The sequence below is a fragment of the Copidosoma floridanum genome, unplaced genomic scaffold (genome assembly GCF_036245765.1).
Source record: "Copidosoma floridanum isolate Cflo_tuat_1 unplaced genomic scaffold, Cflo_Japanese_pri ptg000009l, whole genome shotgun sequence".
NCBI classification, from domain to species: domain Eukaryota; kingdom Metazoa; phylum Arthropoda; class Insecta; order Hymenoptera; family Encyrtidae; genus Copidosoma; species Copidosoma floridanum.
In genome coordinates, this window is record NW_028321886.1 from 5,338,213 (window position 1) to 5,360,864 (window position 22,652).

The 22,652-nt window shown below is 42.0% G+C and overlaps 1 protein-coding gene across 1 annotated transcript; it reads left to right on the forward strand.

Moving 5' to 3' along the window:
* Positions 1-1,161: 1,161 nt before the first annotated feature.
* Positions 1,162-20,777, forward strand: Vha100-2 (V-type ATPase subunit a family protein Vha100-2). Its single transcript, XM_014348371.2, has 14 exons — positions 1,162-1,470; positions 17,107-17,268; positions 17,353-17,532; positions 17,620-17,748; positions 17,891-17,973; positions 18,034-18,160; positions 18,233-18,409; positions 18,482-18,694; positions 18,781-18,994; positions 19,070-19,502; positions 19,568-19,695; positions 19,789-20,018; positions 20,088-20,515; positions 20,633-20,777. Exons 2-14 carry the CDS (start codon positions 17,152-17,154, stop codon positions 20,733-20,735), a joined length of 2,562 nt encoding a protein of 853 aa, XP_014203857.2. The 5' UTR covers positions 1,162-1,470; positions 17,107-17,151; the 3' UTR covers positions 20,736-20,777.
* The last annotated feature ends 1,875 nt before the right edge of the window (positions 20,778-22,652 follow it).

The following is a 22,652-nucleotide window of genomic DNA, read 5'->3' on the forward strand; positions in this document are numbered from 1 at the left end:
TTTATTTACTTAATGGCACATTTTTTCAACATAAAAAATAGCAAAATTTTGTAGCACTGGTGGCTTGTTAATCAATAAAATATAAAAATATTTATAAATGAGCATGAAAGTGGATATAATCATGTAGACCTCGTAACACATCTCGTGTAATCAAAGGGAAGAACATGTTACTAGTGTATCATGCTTGTATAGCGAATAATTTATTGTCAAAATATTTGAAAAATCATCTAATGGATTCGAAAGTTTGAAAAAACGCTTTGGCAGGACACATTTTTTTAACATTAAAAATCGTACAAGTTGAATAATCAATCGTTGTCTTATGTTTACACGTTTTAACTCGACGAAGCGAATATTTTGTTTTCACTTTGGAAATAATACACAATAAATACGATGACTAAGTAAGTTAATGGTACACAAAAATAAGAGAAATCGGTAAAAATTACACTACATATTGTTTTGATGGCGATTAAATTAATCCACACGAGCTGATAAAGTAAAAGACGTTGATTAGGCCGAAGTTTACATGCGTTACAAGTTTCATTGAAGTATTTCAAAACCAAGTGATTCAACTCGAGTTTGACAGAAATATTGTTAAGTTATAGGTATAATCCGAAACAAAAAAAAAAGAAGTCAAGATTTACAACTATTTCACCAAAAAGGAAAAACATTGTGCGCAGTTCCAAAAATCGGTTGCACATTATACAGCCCGTATCTCGACGTATAAAAGCCATAAATCAAGAGACGACACCCGGCCGATCAGCTGTCGCGGGCTGCACACGAGGGCTGCGCCACACGAGCTTGTACCTCGGGTGGGAGCGACCACCGTACCCCCTCGTGATTCCAACGTGTATATGTGTATAACGCGTGGGTGTGTATATATTATAGGGCTACACGTACTGGAGCGTGTAAGTCATGACCGGGTTGTGCCAGCACCGTCGACGAGCTATATAGCAACATCGTAGCCGTGGTGTGTATATCGTACATTCCGGCGCTGGCAAGCGTCGCCGAGAGTAGCAAAGCTGCAGCCGCGTAGTGCTAGTACTTCACAGCCCATTGGCCGGTCGCGATCGCCGCCGCGCCGTGTTCTATCGTGCCTTCGCGGCTCGCGATACACTTACGCCTTTTCCGTTCTCTTTTCTCTCTTGTGTTTAGCCTTTTTTCTTTTTTTTTTTTTTTTCCTTTTTTTTTCTTTCGCACTATTGGTTGAATTTCTTTCTCTCGTGGTCTCGTTTGAAAGATCGACAAGCACCGGTATTGTGTTCAGCGGCTGTCAGTCAAAGTGAAGAGGCAGGATGCACACGTGCACGGACTACTGTTGCTGTTTCATGTAGGTTTTTTTTTTTTCTTTTTTTTTCCTCTCTCACTGTTAGTGACAAGTGCAGTGTGTTTGGCGCTCGGCGATGCCATGGTGACCAAAGGCTGATTATTGGCGTGCGAGACGGACTCTTTTCGCACAGCACAGCGATATCGGTAAGTGCTCGCGAGATATTATTTAGATTGTACGCATACCTATACTCCGGTCGTACAGGCCGAGGAAACTTTTGGAGTTCATATTACGTGGTTGGTTACGCAGTAGCGACACGTGCGCGACGAGGGACCCGATAACGTGACTATAAACACTCTCGTCCGTACCCATCGTAGACTTTGATTTTCATTGAACATCTCATCGACTCGTCATTACAATTTTCACTATATACATACATGTATGTATATACCGAATGGGAGAGTGACAAACTTGGCCAAGGATGTACACATGTATTGTCTTTTCGTTTGCAAACCGTACCCCAAAACTATATTCGTACGGTTTGGTGTCGATGACCATTGAACTGCAATCGATCGGCTTAATTTATTTTGCACGTCACACATGAATATAGCGTCGCGATTTCGGCTGGACGGTATCGTCGAATTTAAAAGCAATTGTACATTTTCATCGCATATTGTAGGTGCCCGTATACGCCTAAGCACAAAAATCTGTTATTATTATTATTAAACATCACTTTGTTCACCAATTCGTAAATTTTTTTCCAAGTTTACATTCCCCCACGCGGGAGCGTGAGTTATCGGGTGACTAAGTTGACCGACCCACGGTGTACTGTTCTTACGCACGTCCTACATTAACGAACCGCGAAGTTATTGGGAAAACTATGCAATAGTATACGAGTATGACCGATGTAATTACATACACCGAAAAATCCCCAAGGTCTATTGTATCACCGCTCGGATTTGATGGCCTTAGCGGTTGCAACGGCTATGTAAAATATGTTATGTATAACGTTGCTGCTGCTCGTGTGCTGTATATACATCACCTTTAACAACATTTTATCGACTTTATGGTTTATTTGTTATTATTTTCACGCCCGGTTTATCCTTGGTATTTAGCGGCCGCGCTGTATCTTCATTTATTTCCCGAAATCAATGAAAGACGCGAGTTTATTTTTATGTGTTGGCTTGTTTTACACTATAGACCGCAAAGAGGAGAGGAAGAAGAAGAAGAAGAAAAATAAAAACTTTCATCCGCACTCGATAAGAAATTTTTTTCAATCTTACTTGTACACCACGTACACGTCGTCAATCAAATTATTTGCTTATCGCTATAAAACGCGTTTGTTCGATCGTGTGGTGTATGTCCACACACACACACATCAAACAGAGAGCAGAATCATATCAAATTTATATCGTTGGTCTTTGTACCACGTGTACACACGCGTGTGCGCCACCGACTTTGTACACATTTGATATATAGTTAAGGGGGAATCGATCGGGGGAAAATATTTTTAAAAGATGCCTTCGTTCGCGTCTCAAACCCGAGTCTTTCCTAAAACTGATACAAGCCCACGCAAAAACGCCGGCCCCTCTTTGCGCAACCACTTCGTGGTCTAAAAAAAAATATACACACGTACAAACACATGTCGAACGGAGCAACAACAAAAAGAAAACAACACGAAAGCCACAGTGATTAATCGGCCATCCGGGGATGTGTACGCCAAATCCAAATTGGGACGTCGACGTCGTCCACACTTTTATGTCTTTTTTCGCAATATTACGAAAATCCAAGAATCGTAGCTGTAACTTGTTCGCTTGTTTTCGGTGGTACTACAAAAATAGACAAATAGGTTGACCAGCTCGCGATTCTTTACGTGCACGACCATGCATTTTACCGATCGAAGCAACAGCGATGGCAATTATTTGTCTCTTTCTCTCGTCCACTGTATACAACTGGTGATTTCACGATGGAAATTGCTTTATTTTTGAAAACCCCTTATTCATTATTCAAAACAAAAATCAATAAATAGGCCACTTGATGAAGCCTTGTTGTTGTTGATGAATATTTAATTGGTTCTGATTCATCAAGGTGTACATTTAGAGTTAGGATTAGGTGATACCAAATGGTAAATAACTGTAAATGGTTAATGGTTGTAAGAATCGACTCTTTGCTAACGCATTTACAAAAGAATAGCTGCTCCTCTGCAAATGGGCCTCGTTACTATACAGGATGGTACAAGCCATTAACTCGAGAACAACTTTTGTTGTCCAAAGTTTGTGCTCATCGGCGTCGAACGTTTATTTTCAGTGTAAAAATGAGCTTCATCTGCGTTGTGCCTCTTTCCGTTGATGGCCGCACACTTTGGCTTGAGCCAATCGAACCGCAAACTCGAATCCCACACTCGACGTCGTTTATTCATTTACGTAACAAGAGCTCGAATCGCGAGCTGTGGATAAAAAGTGAAAGTTAATGAAATAACAAAAAAACAAAAAAAAAGCCAAATTGTTTCTATCATCCATACGAAAAATCACGAAATTTTATTGTGAGCTCAAGTAGCATCCCTTGCGTACAATAAGTAACGGTGGTACTGGATGACGTAGTTTATAAAAATTTGATGTCATAAATTAAAGAAGAAAAGAAATTTTAGCTGTTGAAAGTGCGGTCATATTGGAGTAACCAAACGTAAACTTTTGGGACTATTTGTTCCTTGAGACTCTTTAAAGGGGATGGCCAACGCCGAGTGTCGCTTTAATGCGTCTATGCCATAATGGAAAAGGAAAGTCGATTATTAACGATGACGATGGCCGTTTCAACTAATTATGCTCGATCTGATTTAACATGGGATTTTCCCGATAAAAGGCAAGCAACGTCAAACAAGCACGGAGTGGCGCTGCTTCATAATATTTTACTCGACAAATAACATTTTCACACGGAAGTGGTACAATTTAGAATGATGTACCTACGTTTACTCATCGATTGGATGTATTTATTTATTCATCGTGTCGAGGCCAAGCACTACGCCAAACGTAACACACGTACACATGTATACACATACAAAATATAGATTGAACACCGAATTACCAAGAAAATTGAAATACACAGAGCTTCAGCGAGTTCATTACTGATAAACAAAAAATTTTAAGTGACTCGGTTTTACTTATCTGAAGCTAGTAGTCAGAAGGACACGAAAACAAAAAAAAAGTCTCGAGGCGAATTTATGTAAGCCAAGACACGGCGTGACTGTATCGATTTCCCGTGCAAAATGTTCAAGTTTTAAAAGGGAAAGGAAGGTAAACGGGGAGAAAGCCGCGAGACCACGAGTTAGCGTGTCTCCATGTAGAGCTTATATGTATACATGTGAGTTAGTACAGTGGCGTGCAAAAAAAAAAAAAAAAAAAAAAAAAAGAAGAAGAAGAAGAGCAATCGACCTCTTGTCGCGCTAAGAGCTCGGCAAATGAGGAGTGCCAGGCTAATATCCACCCTGCCACGAGTAAAGCAAGGCGTCTTATATGTTCGACCAGTGGAGAGAAAACTCGACGATAAAAAAAAAAAAAAAAAAAAAAAAAAAATGTCTTTCGGCCAATCGGTGCGGATACATACTTAAAAGAGATGATAATCAACTTTACAATATGTATTGTTTTCCACAACGCTTATCGACTTCATTTTACATAGAGTCCCATCTGTGGCACTTTTTCTAACCCAAGATGGGCCAAATAACCATACGTTTCAGGGTCACATGGCTCCTGTGCCATATTGTACCTCTGCTCGACATTAGCCTCACACGCGCCCTGGTATACCTGTGGGGATGTTAAAAAATCTCAAAAATTATTGATAGATGGATAATTAATGTCCTTCAGATTGATATTTTATCTCATACGCCGAAAAAACAGATGGTGTGAAAAATAAATGGCACGTAGTGTGTTTTGATGACAACTACTTTTAAAGCTGTAATATTTACTTTAGGAACGATGACTAGACTTCACGAAAAAAAAAAAAAATTCTTACAAATGATGACTGTGTGAAATCTTAAATTTGGAAATTGTCAGTCGTACAGGTAAAATAAAGAAAAAAATGTTTTTTGTTTGTTTATTTATTTTTTTTTTTTTCAACTCTTTCGATTTTTCAAATATTTCAGGTCATGCACGTATGCAATCTTTACCATAAGCGTATTTTAAAATAGCACATTGGATATCATATAGTTAAAATCGCTAGTCTCGATAAAAATGCCCACAACCATCATATATAGTGCAAATAAGCACTAGCAGCTAGATAGTCTTGATGAGCGTGTCACAGTGTACGCACAAATACACGAGAGAGTGCCGATCTGCTGATGGTATTTACAGTCGACGACCTCTTATATAAGGTATACCCACTTAAGTGCTCCGTGTACACACAGGCGCAAGCGAACTCCTCCAATACAGATGTGCACTGTTTGTATTACCCCCAATACACATACATATACCTACACGAATCATGAATCAAAAGAGACTCGTTGTAACGTATACCTACAGCCATATCCTCTGCGGTTGCCTCGCTATTTTTTTACACGCTCACTCGAACGGCTCGTTAAATCCTCTGGCGCGAGTGGGTACAGCCTTTTTGGCCACCCTACGATAGAGATGGCACTCGTTGCGTATATTTTTCTTTGTTCTACACTTGACACGCCGGTGTTGTAGTATACTTGTAATTGAAAACAAGCCGCCGACCATAGAAACGGTCTGTTTCGTTGCATCATCGCGTCGTCGTCATGATTTGGACCAATGGGACACTAAACGAGAGCGTCCAGCACTTTTGTATCGGGGTGAAGCCAGTTTTAGCACACTTAACTTCGTCGGGCTCTTTTTTTCCCACATTTTCTTTTTCTTTTCTCTCTTTCTGTTTTCAACCCCCCTCCCCCCACCCTCTGTGGTACAAAATACTTACGACGTATTTCTAGAAAACAACGGCCAACGGGGTCATCATCGGTCCAAACGTTAACCACGCCAAAAGTGCATAACTCCCAATTGTGACCAATGGGGTTTACGTGTCAGCGAGCAAAAGGCACCCAAGTTTCAACAATTTCCAACAAAGTGTCTCTCAGGGCGAGAAACAGCGGTACAGGGGGGGCACAGGTGGGCAGTGATAATTGGCCCCGAGCCCAGGACGGCGTATAACAACAACGATTATCGAGCGGTGGTCGGGAGAGCCAACGAAAATAACAAAAGTGAGGCAAGGCCGGGCGTATGGCGTCAACAAAAGCCGAGGTATGCACGCGCCGATAAATAATGGGCACGCGTGTGCGCGAGCCAGAAGTTAAACATTGATGGCAATGAGCGCGTGGGATGTGCTCGGTGCACGACTGTGTCGTATGAATATACTTACTTACAGTGGAAAACAAGGAAAAAAGGGTTGGAACTTTTTTTTTTTTTTTTTTCCTCCAAATGGGATATGACGGATATATAGCATTTATATAGAGTTACTCCCGAAGGACGCGCAACTCGGGATGGAGTTCCATCGCGTATATGTATTGTATATACACGGGAATGTTTTTAATTCACTTACGGGAGAGGAAATTGTTATTTCAACTGCGACTGGACTCAGCGACGACTCTTGTGCCCTACTTGAGGGTAATTTGTACTGCGCGTTGTTCTCGGCAATTACTTTGATGAATCGTAATGGCTCGGTTTGACGGAACGCGCGTTGTCGAGCCACGACGATGCCTTCATCAAATGAAGAGGGGGTGAAAAATTTTATACGTTTACGATTTTTTTTTTTTTTTTTCTTTGCCAATTGCGTTGGAGCTTAGTTCGTACGAGAAACCATCGGCTTAACGTTCGTTAGAAATGTCAAAATAAATATCGCATCCAGGTATATACAGTTTACTGATGGGACAATTCTTACATTTTTCGCTAATACCTTTTAAGAGAGTATTGCACTATCACTTCAACTTGTTGCTTCGAAACTTAATGTGCACAGATAGTGAGTCGTGTCTTTGCTCGAACAAAATCAGGTCTTAAAAATGTGTGCACGTGTGGTGCCTCCATTACACGCGTAATGGTCAAACATTGGTAACTACGTTTTTTTTTTTTTTTAGCTTTAAAAAATTTATGATTCATAAACTTCTGGGTAACGAGCGTTTGCCGTAAACGTTTAAGTATAACAGCTAAGCTCGACGCAACTTTGGAATGTATGATAATAAATATTGAATTACGCCTCACTTGAAGTATGAATTATTTATGAAACGGTAATAAATTATTTAGATTAATTAGCTGTTTTGTAACTATTTCGGTCTCCAATTTCCAATTTCGTGTCCTCCTCACTCAGAATTAGCTATAACGTATGCAATACAAGGAATCACAATAAATCTATTCTTCGAAAATCGTTATTCTAATCGCGATCGTTATCGCAGGGCAGATAAATTTTCATTTTTGACGCGTAATAGTCGCTTTTACATAACATACATTCCAAAAACTATCGCAATGACTTTTTTTTCTTCGATGCAAATGGTGATATTTCTTATATCCTTTTTTCCCGTTTACGTGATGATAATCGTAAAAAAGAAACACGGTACAGAAATCTCAATAAAAAGAAAAAAGGGGTGAAAAAAAAAAAACACTAACGAAACGATAAAAAACGATGAAAAATTGCCAATCAACCACGAGGCCTACAGTTCCTCGCCTCGATTGTTCTCCTCGCCGCGCGAGACGACCCGACGACGCCCCGACCACCTTTGCTAAAGTACCTAAGGGCGCGTCTATCAGCGGTCGTGGAAAAGAAAACTTCCGTGCCCCGATTCCGCGTCGATTACGGGGATGGTTATTTTTAGCCCACGCAAACACGCAGTATTTTTTTCCCTCGCGTGCGTTTATACGACAAGTGGGGCAGCTTTGCACAAACCAGGAGGGTGCGACCGTCTTTTTTTTTTTTTTTTTTTTTTTTCCCTATTCTAAATGACCCCGAAAGAAAGGGTGTTCAACTTTAGTTCCGTGCAAGTTGTATCGCAATGCACACGAATCGGGCGTTCAAATGAAAACGAAAGGGGCGACCGGGTGGTGTTAAGTATTCCCCCTATCGCAAATTAAATCGGCGGGTCACGCATCAGACCATCCTGCCACTGTGCGAGCATGCACAATACTTTTGTGGCTCGATTTGCGAGCAATTCCAGAGGATTAAGCTCCACCGACGGCATTTGTACGATTTTTAGCTCCCCCTCTTGCCAGTGGAGAGTGTCGCGCCAGCGCCGGCTGGCTCTTCTGGACGTTACTCTTGATTTGCAGCTCTCTCTCTCTCTCTCTCTCTTTCTGCAGTTGTTTGCAAATGCCCGGCCAATCAATGGGTCATCAACATCGAGCGCCATTCCTTTTGACATTTATGCGCGACTGTTATACGTGAGAGGTTCCTTAAAAAATCAACCCTTGCGCCGTAACCACAAAAAAAAGTAAAAAAAAAAAGAGTCAAGTCATACTAAGTTTGGAAAATTGGGTTTTTTTTCTGGATAGCTCTGGTGGAAAATAAACAATGCGTATTCGATAAAAAAAAACCACAATATTAGACTAGCCACGATCTTGTTGATCCAGAAAAATTAAATCGTTTGCTCGTCGCTTTGTGTCCTTATGTTTTTTGCGTATTTTTCAATTTGTACGGGGGAAAAAAAAGTAAATACATATATATGTTCGGTATTCAATAATCGGCATAAGGTGCAAGCCCTACTATCGTGCATTATAAATAATGATTTAAATTTTATTATCCAAGTATTGTCCATTCTTAAAAAAAAAAAATTTGTGTATTGAACTTATGTAGCTTTCAAATTAGATGCACTTACGGAATCGAAAACCAACAGTGAAGTCAAAAGTAACGCCCGGAAGTAAACAAATTTTTTTTTTTTCTTTATATTACAGCAACTTGAAATATGTTTTTCTTTGTTTTTTTTTGTATGATTATATACTTTTCACGCTCTCCTGCCACCAAAGTCCACACATACATGTATATACAAGTGTTTGCAAAGTTGACGAGCCAGCCTCTTCTTGTACTTGATTGTTTTTTTTTTTTTTTTTTCCTTCTGCGCGCCACGTGTGTTGGTATTTGTTGGTAAATTATTCCCAGCGCTTGCTCAACAGCCCCGGCTAGCTCCCCTCCCGGACTAACTCATTCAGCGGCAGGCTTCCGGGGTCGTTGTCCGCGCCCCAGAGAGACACATACCTATTCTCTTTCCGCACGACTACCGTGACACCACTCATCGTATCTATGACCCAACTCCGGTACATCAATTTTTTCAATGGCCGGTGCATCCTTTCATTCGACGCGCGTAGCTTCGGAATGACGCTTCTGGCATATACCTTTAAAATCGGATACCCGTACGCGCATCGTTCAAGTTAACAAAACGTCTAAATGAAACGATGAGAGCCGATGCTCCGTCGTTCAAACAATCACAGGTGACAGAACTGCGTCAAAACAGTCCATTGTTTTTTTTTTTTCCTCCTCCTTCAAACTCGGTCAGCCACGCGTCCCAATATAAATCGACCTGTAGCACATACAGGGAGGGGGGGTGGATCGTCACCGCGACGCGAAAGACTATAGCTCCGATTGAAAAGAACCAATAATTCGAGATAGCGAGCATCGATGATACAAGGGAGACTCGCCGCATCCAGGGTTATTCCCTCCCGCTCCGTTTGCACAGAGCTCATACGCGTGATAATAAATACACGTCGCAACAACCGTCGCGTTGATCTCTCGTCGAGCGCTAAATTGGTATTGAGTATACATTGACTCCCCGATGGAATCTGCAGTAGTTCTCGCTCGTGCAAATAAGATGTGCGAGAGACAAGATAGCGCGTTTGCCCGAGCGGTAGCAGATAGACATCGGAGCAAGCTCTCACACATTATGTGGTATGATGTACGTGATGTTACACACACGAACGCGTAAGTATACAGCCGCTCCGATCTGGTTGTCCCGTCTAAGTATATTTATGTACTGTATATGCAAGCGACATCGTTAGAGTTGCTGCGATTGCCGTCCAAGGCCTTTTGTTTGGGCACGACGCCGGCCCGGCGTGGGACGGATTCAACGATCGGTATATAAGCTCGAGCGGTTGATTGCACACGTATCGCGGTGCCCATGTATTCGAGACGGCGATTCGCTGCGACCTTTTCTTTTTTTTTCTTTTACATACACGCATGCGTTACAAAATTGTATCGTGCCACTGGACGTGCGTTTTTCTTCTTCTCTTTCGCAATTTTTTATCTAACTCTCTCCTCCCACCCCCTATATTTCTGGAGGTTTTTTTTGTTATACCGATATATTTCTGGGGTTTTTTTTTGTTACACCGATATAAATATATAAACAATATCCACACGCGCTTCAATTGGTCGCCTATTTTGGATCTAGATGCGTTTTTTTTTTTTCTTCCATCGAAATCGACGAGTTGCTGAAACTATTTTGCTCACGTGCGATGATATATTATACACTGCCGTGAACACGTTATCAACGACAGCTCGTACCTATATTCAACTTGTTAGTGCGTCCTCGTTGGGTATTCGCCTATTCCGATACAGTTTGAGTGGAAAAAAAAAAAAAAAAAAAAAATCGCAAACTATAATTGAATATACATCGTCCCAAGGGAAAACCGTCATATATATATATAGGTGTACATGTATATGGTTAGGTAACAATCATATACATCTGATGGCCACACGTGCGGTTGTACTCGTACACCTATCGGGTATCGATCGTTTGGTGCATCGGCGGTGATGGTCGGGTTAATTGTGTGAAGGACACGCGAGCTCTTCTTGCCCCCTGTACGCGAATCAGATCGACTACTAAACTTATTGTATTGGGTTTCAAATTTACAAGCTATGAAAACTGAAAACACACGAGTATTAATTCAGGTGGTGATTAAAACACAAAAAAAAAAAAAAAAAAAAAAAAGGCAATCATTGTTATATTTATACGTATATCATTTATGGATATCGGATGCGCAAGTTGTCTGATGAACTTGACGCCTCGTGACTGATTTATCATTACAATACTAATCCACTAGCGATAGATATTGTGTTGGACGCCTATTTTTGTACCGTTTAATAAAAAAAAGAGTAACTCCGATACTAACGAAATTTGGGAAAAAACCTTTTTTTTTATTTTTTATCGGATTCTCTCTTCTGTAATGTAATCGCTTTCGTATAGCTTGTAAGTAAAAGACAATTTGTTCGATGTCCATTTACTTTATATTATTTTATTAAATGTTTTTTTTCCATCAAGTCATGTTTTTAAATGCAACATCTTCTAGCATTTTGAAAAAAAAATTTTTTCGGGTTAAAATAAGATATACCTTTTCAATGGATCTTGCACCTTGTGGTATTTCTAAAACGGAAAACTAGAAAAAAATGAATTATTGCAAGTGCACTAAATCTTGTAATACTTACATCATATTTTAGGGACCAAGCTGTATTAAAAACAAAAAAATCGTTACGATGTCGGGAGACTGCCGCACGAAATCCACGAAGATGGTAGTGGCGCTCAAGGACGGTACTCATATATATTTATAAACGCAGAATCCGCAAATCGGTATTACTAGACCGTTGACCTACTATGTACTCGCTGACCGATATATTTTTCGTGTGTATGTACTTGCGCGTGTGAATGAGTGTGTGTGTGTAGGTACATAAACGTAACGTGTACGCCTGTAGGTATTATTATTAGTTCGACTACCTATGCAATGCTCAAAACAACGCGACGCTAATAATGAATTGTGTTCATCGACGCTAATGTATTTTACAATATTACGTCAATACACGATCTGTTCTTCACTTTCATGGTAATTGTAATTCATGGGAGGCGCGATGCGTACCTACAGTTTTTTCAATTAAAAATTAATTTTAAATCTCAGTTGAATTGCTTCGTATCCTCCTGGATAACATTTTTCAATACCCACGGGGGTATTTTGCAGCTCACGTCACTGACAACAACATATTAAAATATAGGTGTAAATAAGCTACAAAAAGGACAGGTGGAACTTCATAGTTGTATTTTTTATACGCTGTATTTATAACTGATACAAAAAAAAATACAAATAATAACAAATAAATGAAATAAAACAAAAGCATGTGAGTTTTCAAGTTGAAACGTCAAGCACATGATTATCTATAAATATAAAACCTTCAAACATCACCATGCGATGACATCAGAGTACCCGTGCACACGTATGTATACATGCAGTTAAAACTGAATTCTCCGAAATTAAAAGAGAAAAAAAAAAAAAAAAAAAAAATGTTAAAGTGCAATAGAACGCTGACTTGTTGCGCAAGTAGCGTGTAGAATATCAACAGCATCAGCGGCGACGAGACGCGTGGTTTTTTTCCTCTCGTGCACTTTTACTTTTTGTTTTTTTCACAGCAGCAATTTATAGTATAAGGATAGCATACGAGTGTATAGGCATACATGTACGGTGCGACAAAATCATCCACGTGCTCCGTCACGTCGCACTTGCTTAGGGCTTTAACTTTGTCGATCGAGTTGCTTAGTGGAGAAAAAACAACACCGCAGCTACCGGTGAACTGGTTTTTATATGTACGAAATCGGATCAAGATGTGTAAAAAAAAAAACTGGATTTTATTTTAAACAATATGAGGTAAAAGTGATGTAATAAAATGCGTCAAAAGTTTTTTTTTTATATAAATTGACTATTAATTGTATCTAATTGGACATCAGCATCAGTAGCATCACTATAGATGATTATTGAATACTATAACTCATTTGTATGTGGGCCAAGCCTGCCAGCCATCGAGTGATTGTAGAGCAGACTATTGCCCGACATGTACGTATAGAAATGCATATAATATTACGAAGAAAAAAAAAAAAAGATTTTATCTATCATACTAAAATACTCAAGTTTACATATGTTTCCACTAATAATTTACGTGAGCATGTTACTTTAAATAGGTTGCAATCAGACTTCCATCTTACAATTATTTTGAAACATAATTTTTAGATGAAATAGTGTGACGTATTATTGACGCTAAAAAATTTTTTTAAGTATACTATTTACAATATAATGCTGCAAAAAATTTTTTACAGCAAGAACAATTTGACAAAAAAAAAAAATTAAGATGAAACGAAATCGAAGCGTTTGAAAATGTATTTAAATATTTTATTTCAAATAGTTTACAATAAACTTTAATATAACTAAACTTTAACTGCACTTATGCGGTATAAAAAATTGTTTTGTGTACCAAATGCTCCAAATCGATCGAGAAAACCAGGTGTAATCTTGATGGCATGATGTTTTCTGCACTTTGTAAAGACCAAAGTGAAAATTAATGAAAAAAAAAAAAAAAAAAACCATCTGAAAATACCTTGAAAATCAAAGTACACAGGGTTACAGTCCAATGTATGTTAATACACACCAATATCCGACGTTGATTCACGCGAGCAGCCAAGAAAGTATTGCAAGACTCACCTAATTGTGCATTCATCAAACGAAACGGTAAAAACAATTTTGAAACAAAAAAAAAAAAAAATTGAAACCATTCGTACTTGCACGCGCGATTACACGTTGCACCAACGTATATAGACGTGTTCGTAACGAGCCCGATGGCACTGGAGATAAGCTCCAACAGCGGCCTGCGTAGCACGATGACAATGCACGTCTGTGAGTACACACTGGATACAATTATTCCGAAAAAAAAAATATTGTGCCAACTCAATAGACACAGCATGTCCCTCCCCGGGTTCTCACATTGTCCGGCATGCACCATCAGCCAGGCTGTTCACATTCAACAACTCGTTTGACTCTTGTTTTTTTTCCGAATCGAGCACACCAGCCATGCACGCCTAATTAAGTATTTTCGTACATAATAACAAGGACGCGTGTGCACGGCACTGAATAGAGAAAAAACAGGTAAATCTATACACGTGCATATAACATATGTATACACGCCTCTATCGGTGCAACTGTGTTGATTATGCTACCTCTAACGAAGGTTTTCCATGCCACGAGGGTCTGAGACAGCTATTAATAAAAATCAGAAAAAGTGCAATGCATATATATAAGTACACATTTATGAATGGAAAGAGAAGTATTCTTCTCAAGTGTAGCAAATGAGCCATAGCGTAGCGGCCAGTGACAGGGTGGAAATGGGAAAAGAGTGGGGTTCTTAATTTTTACTGTCAGCACCAGCAATACATTCCCGTATGTTAAATGTTGTTGTGCACGTGCAGTGGCAAAACTCTGGAGCATTGAGAGGTAATGCCAATAGGGCCGTTAATTAACGTCGGTGATCGGTATACCTACCATGCAAGCATCGTATTACTATTACACTTGCCGATAGTATACAATGATCCTCCGTATTGCAAAAAATGTCAAACCCCTCGGAATTTCCATTTGAGCAGAATCAAAGTTTGCCGTTACCATAGGTACCAAAGTACCGAGACCCTCGTTATACCTTTTGACGACCGGGAGTAATTATGTGGGTAAGTACATGGCACGTGGATCCCCAGACCTTACGTAACGTAGTATATAGGAGACGAGAAAAATTTAATAAGCCACGAGCAAGAGGCGATAAGAAAACCCTACAAATACTCTCAACGTGTGTGGCGGTAGCTTGAAAAAAAAAAAAAAAAACATGAGATAACTCGGAATAATATACTTACGTACAGGTGCTACAATTTACTCGCAACGTACGTATGATAGGCAGCTTACACATCTCTTATCTGAACGGAGGGCGATTGGATGTACAACACTTGAGTGCCAGGTATATATTATACAACATTTATACATACTGGTATAAAAAATCCATTTTGATCATTAATGCCTCAAGTGTGCGCATACAATGTTACTACCTAAAAATAGGTATATATACATGACAATTGAAAAGTTGTTTATAGTAACATCGGTCACACATGAACGTATAAAAGTAGTGCAAACGCTGGCAAATTCAAACTATATCTTGATGGAAGGAGAAGGTACTTGTGCGTGTATACGTAATGGGCTTGCAGCCAATACACCAAAAAGAATCGCTCGAGCCAACATATCACAATAGGCTGTACCTGACGTACAGGTGCTGAAGATGTATAGGCGTGTAATATACAAATACGGGGGAGGGCCGTTGTACATCGCGCGGCTCCTCCGCGGTTGTTTTTCAACGCGTATAGGTAATATCCATGTATAGGCGAGAGCGCCGGCGAGCACGTGAGCCGGCTGGCTACACCCATTCGACGCGTTGGCGCGATATTTTGTGCAGATCGAGCGCTGCGCTGCCGATGATCGCACGCCACTCCGCGACTTGTACGGTCCGCTTCTACACATACCGATCTCGTTTTGTCGCTTGTCTTCAAAGTTCCCGATATCCGGTCCAACTCTCGCGAGTGTACGTATACAAGCCTCTTTTTTTTTTTGCGGGCCATTTACGCAGAGAGGGCAGACTGGAGTATGGTTTAGGCCACTGACACGGAAATCGCGAGATCAGGTTGCACGCGGGTATATACCCTCGCGATCGAGACCCGAGCGGTTTTATCAAGCGCCAGTCCTTCAGCCGCCAACCTGTTACGTGTGTACGTATATGATTTTTGATTGAGCTTGTTTTCTTTTTTTCTTTTTTTTTTTTTTTTTTTTCTACATGCAGCTCCGTGCAATTTTTATTGTTGCTCGTGACTGCGTTGTTACAAAAGGCCACTGGTTACGATGAACAATTTCGAGTTGAAGCCAACATTTTTTTTTTTCACTTTCAAGCTTATTGCGAGACTTTATTATTCGTGAAGCGAAATCTTATCTCGACACCGCGGACTTTGCGGCGCGAGATAAGATTTCTCAAAGTATGCGCTGACTCGAGTATATTAAAGGCACCAAAGGTAAAACACCGAGTCGCGGGACGACGACGACGAGTGTTATTCATCGCTCGATTTTGTACTTGTACGACGCGCCGGTGCGACTAAATTTTCCGCCTCCTTATCGAATTGTGCGCGACGAACAGCGTGGAAAGCGTTGCTTCTCGCTTTTTTTTTTCTACTTGTCACGAGGACTTTGATATCCTCTCCTCGACAATTTATATTGCGCTCTCGTATAACGTGCACTCGAATTACCCGCGTGTTTATCAAGTGGTGTTTGTTTTGCCCACTTTTATTTTTTTGAATATAATATAATTACCCACATTTGCGCCGGCGCGTCCTTGGCGCGAACAAACAGATGATATCGCTCCTATTAATTACTATACTTACTTTTGTAAGCAGCACGAGTCGGTTATTCAGGTATACGAGTAGTACTTCTCGAGTTTCCTCGAGTCGAAAAGTTGGCTAAAATTCACAGACTAGAAAAACACACGAGTGTCTACAATATAATTTCTTGTCGTTTGATCATCGTCCTATTGATCATCGAAAATTAATGAAGGTGACCGACAAACGATTTGAATAACCTTAGAGTACTCTGCCGCAAAAAAAAGAAAAAAAAAGAAAAAAAAAAGATAATAATATTCCCTCGCATCTCATTACTTTGGATCGGCTCGATTTTCGACGCGCATCCGAGGTCGCAACAATTGTAGCCTCGCAGCCACGTCGTTCATATGTACACACACACACACACACACACACGAATCTCGTGACCGGCTGGATCCGGTGCTATAGAGGACACACTTTTTCGTGTAACACGTAACCAACGTAGGGGTTTCCCCCTCGTTTGTTTGTTTTTTTTCCTCTCCTATTCAATTTTACCGAAGCGTAAAGAAACCAATTGCGGCTCATCGAACAGTAAGTAGGTACCTTTTACGACCGCATCCGCACTCATATCTCGTTTGTTCGTGAACTCGGTCCCCCCACCATTTCATCCGCGTAGCTTATTACTGTAAGGAATAAAAAATGAACCGTTTCTCTGTTTCAGCGGTAGGAATCAGAGCAGATTGGAACGCACCAGGTCGCAGCGAAGATGGGGGCGATGTTCAGGAGCGAGGAGGTGGTCCTGTGCCAGCTGTTCATCCAGCCGGAGGCTGCCTATCTCTCGGTGTCGGAACTCGGGGAGACCGGGACCGTCCAGTTCCGCGACGTAAGACTACGGACAAATCGGTAGTCAGTTACACGATGAGCGTACCGATCTTTACGTGGCGTGTGTCTCTTGGGTTCGTTTCAGTTGAACGTCGACGTCAACTACTTCCAGCGGAAGTTCGTGAACGAGGTGCGCCGCTGCGACGAGATGGAGCGCAAGCTGCGTTACATCGAGGCCGAGGTCAAGAAGGACGGGGTGCCGATCGAGGACAACCTGAGCGAGCTGCCCCGCGCACCCATACCCCGCGAGATCATCGACCTGGAGGTACCCAATCATGATCCATGTGAACCCTGTTTTTTTTTGTCTCTATCGGTATCTTTTTTTGCCAACAATGCGTGTCGTTGAATACAGGCGCGGATCGAGAAGACGGAGAACGATATATTGGAGCTGAGCCAGAACGCCCTGAGCCTCAAGAGCAACTACCTCGAGCTGACGGAGCTGCGCCACGTGCTCGAGAGGACCCAGGTCTTCTTCAGCGAGGTAGGTACCACGAGTTTGGGCCACCTCCACCGTTGCCCCTTCCTTGTGTCAATCCCAGCTTCGCCCCCTTCCCGCATCCGTTTAATAGGTGCTTCACGTTTTGTCGAAGAATCAAGGTTCCCTTGTGCTTCTGTACCAACAGGAGGAGGCCAACGACTCCATCACCCGCGCCCTCATCCACGAGGAGTCCCAGATGCCCAACACCACCGGCCGCGAGCGTCTCGAGTGAGTTTTCCATTGAACATTACTCGTTTACCGGTTGCCTAACACGTGTGCCCTCCGCAGGTTCGTCGCCGGGGTGGTCAATCGGGAGCGCATGCCGGCCTTCGAGCGGATGCTCTGGCGTATCTCGCGCGGCAACGTCTTCCTGCGCCAGGCTATCGTCGAGAAGCCCCTCGAGGACCCCAGCACGGTACAAATTACCTTTCTTTTTGGCTTATAAAACGTAAACGATTGTCCTCTGAACGTCTCGTCGCTCGTACAGGGCAACGAAATGTACAAAACGGCCTTTGTGGCCTTCTTCCAAGGGGAACAGCTCAAGAGTCGCATAAAAAAGGTGTGCAGTGGCTTCCACGCGTCGCTCTATCCCTGCCCGAGCAGCCACTCCGAGCGCATGGACATGGTCAAGGGAATCCGTACGAGGCTCGAGGACCTCAAACTGGTAATCATATTCATTTGGTCATTGTCCCTTCATCCGTGTATGTATACTTTATGGGGATTCGTTGCTCCGTAGGTGCTGAATCAAACGCACGATCATCGCCAGCGCGTCCTCCACAACGTCGCCAAGGAGTTGCCGAATTGGATAATAATGGTGCGGAAGATGAAGGCAATCTACCACACCATGAACCTTTTCAACATGGACGTGTCGAAAAAGTGCCTCATCGGGGAGTGTTGGGTGCCGATGGCCGATCTCAACATCGTGCAGCACTGCCTAAGCGAGGGATCGGTAAAACTGATTTGATGACCATCGTTTATTATTATCATTACTCACGAGGTGACGGTACGAGGGTTACTTTTTTGTTGTTGTTGCAGCGATTGTGCGGCAATTCCATTCCCTCGTTTCTCAACGTGATACACAGCGACGAGGACCCACCGACGTTCAACAGGACCAACAGGTTCACGCGAGGCTTCCAAAACTTGATAGACGCGTACGGGATCGCCTCGTACCGCGAAGCCAATCCCGCCCTCTACACCATTGTGACGTTTCCCTTCCTCTTTGGTATCATGTTCGGTGATGCAGGCCACGGTGAGTCCCGACCCACACGACGCGTGCCAAAACCAAAACAATCTACCGCCTCAATAACCCGTCGATCTACTTTAGGACTGTTGATGTTCCTGTTTGCCCTGTACATGGTCGTCTGGGAGAAGAAACTCCTGGCCAAGAGAACGAGCAACGAGATCTGGAACATATTTTTCGGCGGTCGTTACATCATCCTGCTGATGGGTGGTTTCTCCATATACACGGGCATCATCTACAACGACTTGTTCTCCAAATCCATGAATGTTTTCGGCTCCAAGTGGGTACTGCCGCGGGGTGCAGAGTACACCTTCGACAACATGAAGAAATCGCACACCAAACTCCTGGATCCGAAATCCACGTTCGCCGACGAGCCCTACATCCTCGGTATGGACCCCATATGGATGTTCGCCGAGAACAAAATCATATTCTTCAACTCGTACAAGATGAAGCTCTCCATCATCTTCGGGGTCGTTCACATGATATTCGGCGTGTGCATGAGCGCCGTGAACATCATGTAAGTTCACTCGTTACTTCCAAACAGTCGAAAAAAATACCCCAATATTAAACGGCCCCTTACAGATCTTTCAAAAAGTATTCGAGCTTGTTCCTCGAGTTCCTGCCGCAGTTGTTGTTCCTGGTGGTGCTGTTCGCGTACTTGGCCGCCCTCATGTTCCTCAAGTGGATCCGGTACGGCGCGCTGAATTCAGGTAACGATTTCTTTTTTTTTTTTTTTTTGCCCTCCCTTCGTCTTTCCATACCCGCACGTGTATACGTTAAAAGTTCGAAACTCGGGCACACAGGTATCGCATCCGAAGCTTGCGCCCCCTCGATCCTCGTGAGCTTCATCAACATGGTGCTGTTCAAGGATCCAAAGACTTACCCGAATTGCGGTGACGGTTACATGTTCCCCAACCAGAAGCTCGTCCAGCACGTATTTCTGTTCACGGCCGCCATTTGCGTGCCAATTCTCCTCTTCGGCAAGCCCCTGTACGTCGTATGCACCAAAAAGGGCTCCAAGGGCAAGGTTTACGTAAGCTCGTTTTACCATTACTCGTATATCGTTCCAACGACTCGAGCACTAACTATAACCCACCCACAGACGAACGGCGCGGCTTCGCAGGACATCGAGCTGCAGACGTCGAACAGCATTAGTGGGGCGACAGCCAACGCGGCAGTAGCGAGTAGCCCGAGCAACGCGGCGGCCCCGGGGCACGCCGATCACGAGCACGACGACTCGTTCGGCGAGCTGATGATCCACCAGGCGATCCACACCATTGAGTACGTCCTGTCGACCATCTCGCACACGGCCTCGTACCTGCGGTTGTGGGCCCTGTCGCTCGCCCACTCGCAGCTGTCGGAGGTGCTCTGGAACAAAATCATGCACGCCGGCCTCGGCGCCCAGAAGGACCAGTACGTGCTCGCTGGGATACTCTTTGTCACCTTCGCCGTCTGGGCCTTCTTCACCGTTGCCATTCTCGTTCTCATGGAGGGCCTGTCCGCCTTTCTCCACACGCTCCGTCTACACTGGTAATTCACCCATTTCTTTTTTTTTTTTTTTTTTTTTTTTTTTTTTTTTTTTTTTTCCATCGCTGTCGTTACCACGTTTTTTTGTTTTGTTTTTTCATTCGATTCGCACGCACGCAGGGTCGAGTTCATGAGTAAGTTCTACGAGGGCCAGGGCCAGCCTTTCCAGCCGTTCTACTTCAAGACGATTCTCGACGCGGATCAGGAAACGGACGAAGACTAGGGGTGGGGGCTTCTTTTTTTATTATTATTATTTTTTTTTTTTTTTTCCTAGCGTCAGAGGATAATAAATTGTGGTTGTAGGGGCCCGGAGGTAGTTGCCTCGATGATGTGTGTGTCTTCGACGAGTGTACCGCTGTCATCGTCGTCCTTGTTATTTTAACTCGTGTATCTTTTAATCGGATGCTTTGAAATTTTTTTTTTTTTAGATGATTTTCAGTGGTACGAAACGGCGCCCGGATCTAGTGGTTTGAAAAAAAAAAAAAATAATAATAAAATTAGTTTTCGTTTTTTCGTACCATCATCAGACACACCTATACTTCCTCCGTGTGTAATTATTATACTCCAATGTAGTATTTTATACTACCCGATAAAATTTTTTCAATAATCGTAAAAACCGTCTGGTTGCCAGATGAGAATTATGACCCCAATCGATAAAAGAATTTTCGTCACTTTCCGGATGCTCGTATGTCCATACACGTGTAGATAAAGGCAGAAAAAAAAAAACAAATGTAATGTCAACACAGCTGGCGCTTATCTTATACGTTTTGAATTGTTATTTTTTACACAGCCTATAAAATAGTCATTTTATAGTGCTGCACAATGAAAATTTAACTTTTACGACTGCAGAGCGGTGCTTTTTTTTTTTTAAGTATTAGAATTTCACATAATATGTTTTGAACTTTTTACCAAAACTGTCGTTATGACGAAGATTTGTTATTATACGTAAACATACACTAATAGAGCCAATAAATCAAGTCGTCGGTAAGTGATGGATCGACACATGTGACGTATTTCGCGTCTTTCAACAACACGTTTAAAACGACCCCGAGGCTATTAGTGCGTGTACAAAGTATGTACGTACAAATGATTATAGAGAGAAAAAAAAAAAAAAAAAAAAAAAAAAAAAAAAAAAAAAAAAGAGAAAAAAAGTTTTCAACACCAAGCACAAAAATATGTTTGAGTACTTTTGTAACCATGGATATGTGCATATTTTGCGTGAGGTTGAAGATCCGTAACTCAACTATACGTGTATAAATCCTGTAAAATCGATGCAGTTGTCGCGAGAATTGAGAGCCACGGCTGCCTTATTTCTTTACTTAGGAGCCCTATATGAACTATAACAACGATATAAAGAACGTTGGGTGTATTTTTATACCGTAGAGGCACGAACTTCAGAGTGAACAGTTGGTCCGTGCATGAGAAACATATCGTCATTATTTCATCGTTATTTTTGTACCTCTGTGTATAATTCAACTGTATATAAAAAAAAAAAAATAAAATAATAATAATAAATAAAAATACATGTATTATTCGAATCAACTATTGTGAATGTCTTAATAACTAAATCAACGTGTTATTTTTTTCCACCAGTACTGCTTTTGTTGATCAGACATACTCGACATGGCTGGGACGCACAAAAAGCTTATCCCTCATCTCAAGCTTGTAGTATCAATATTACCAATATAAGCTACATTGGAAATAGTAAGTAATACACGGAATGAAAAAAAAAGAAATCATACTCTTTAGCAAGTAATTCAAATCGGATTAAGAAATCAAAGTGCGAAATGTGATTGTCGGTAGTTACGTGTTTGTGGGGGGAGTAAAATGTTGTTGCCTCGATGGCCCACTCAATTTAATCCATGCACACGCGAGGCTTCCTCATTCCCTCTCTCCGACACCCCGACAATCAGCGCATCTTCATTTGTGAACTCTCGCTCGGATGCGCGCAAACATTGCGTCCACCCGCTTGGGACAGTTGGCCCGCCGAGCCCGACAATTATTAACAGTTGATGGACATTTCCAACTGCAGACCACTTACGGCTCCATCGGACGTGAAAACTTGACATGCTTGCGTTCGTGTGGTCGACCTATTATCTCCGACGCGCTGCCGCGTCGATGGGCCCTCCGACAAGAAGTC

Bases quoted from the DNA above. Each gene is read 5' to 3' on its own strand.
- Vha100-2 (XM_014348371.2), top strand. From the start codon at position 17,152: ATGGGGGCGATGTTCAGGAGCGAGGAGGTGGTCCTGTGCCAGCTGTTC. The intron at 17,974-18,033 runs GTGAGTTTTCCA...TGCCCTCCGCAG, and splicing joins ACCGGCCGCGAGCGTCTCGA to GTTCGTCGCCGGGGTGGTCA. The intron at 18,410-18,481 runs GTAATCATATTC...GTTGCTCCGTAG, and splicing joins GGCTCGAGGACCTCAAACTG to GTGCTGAATCAAACGCACGA.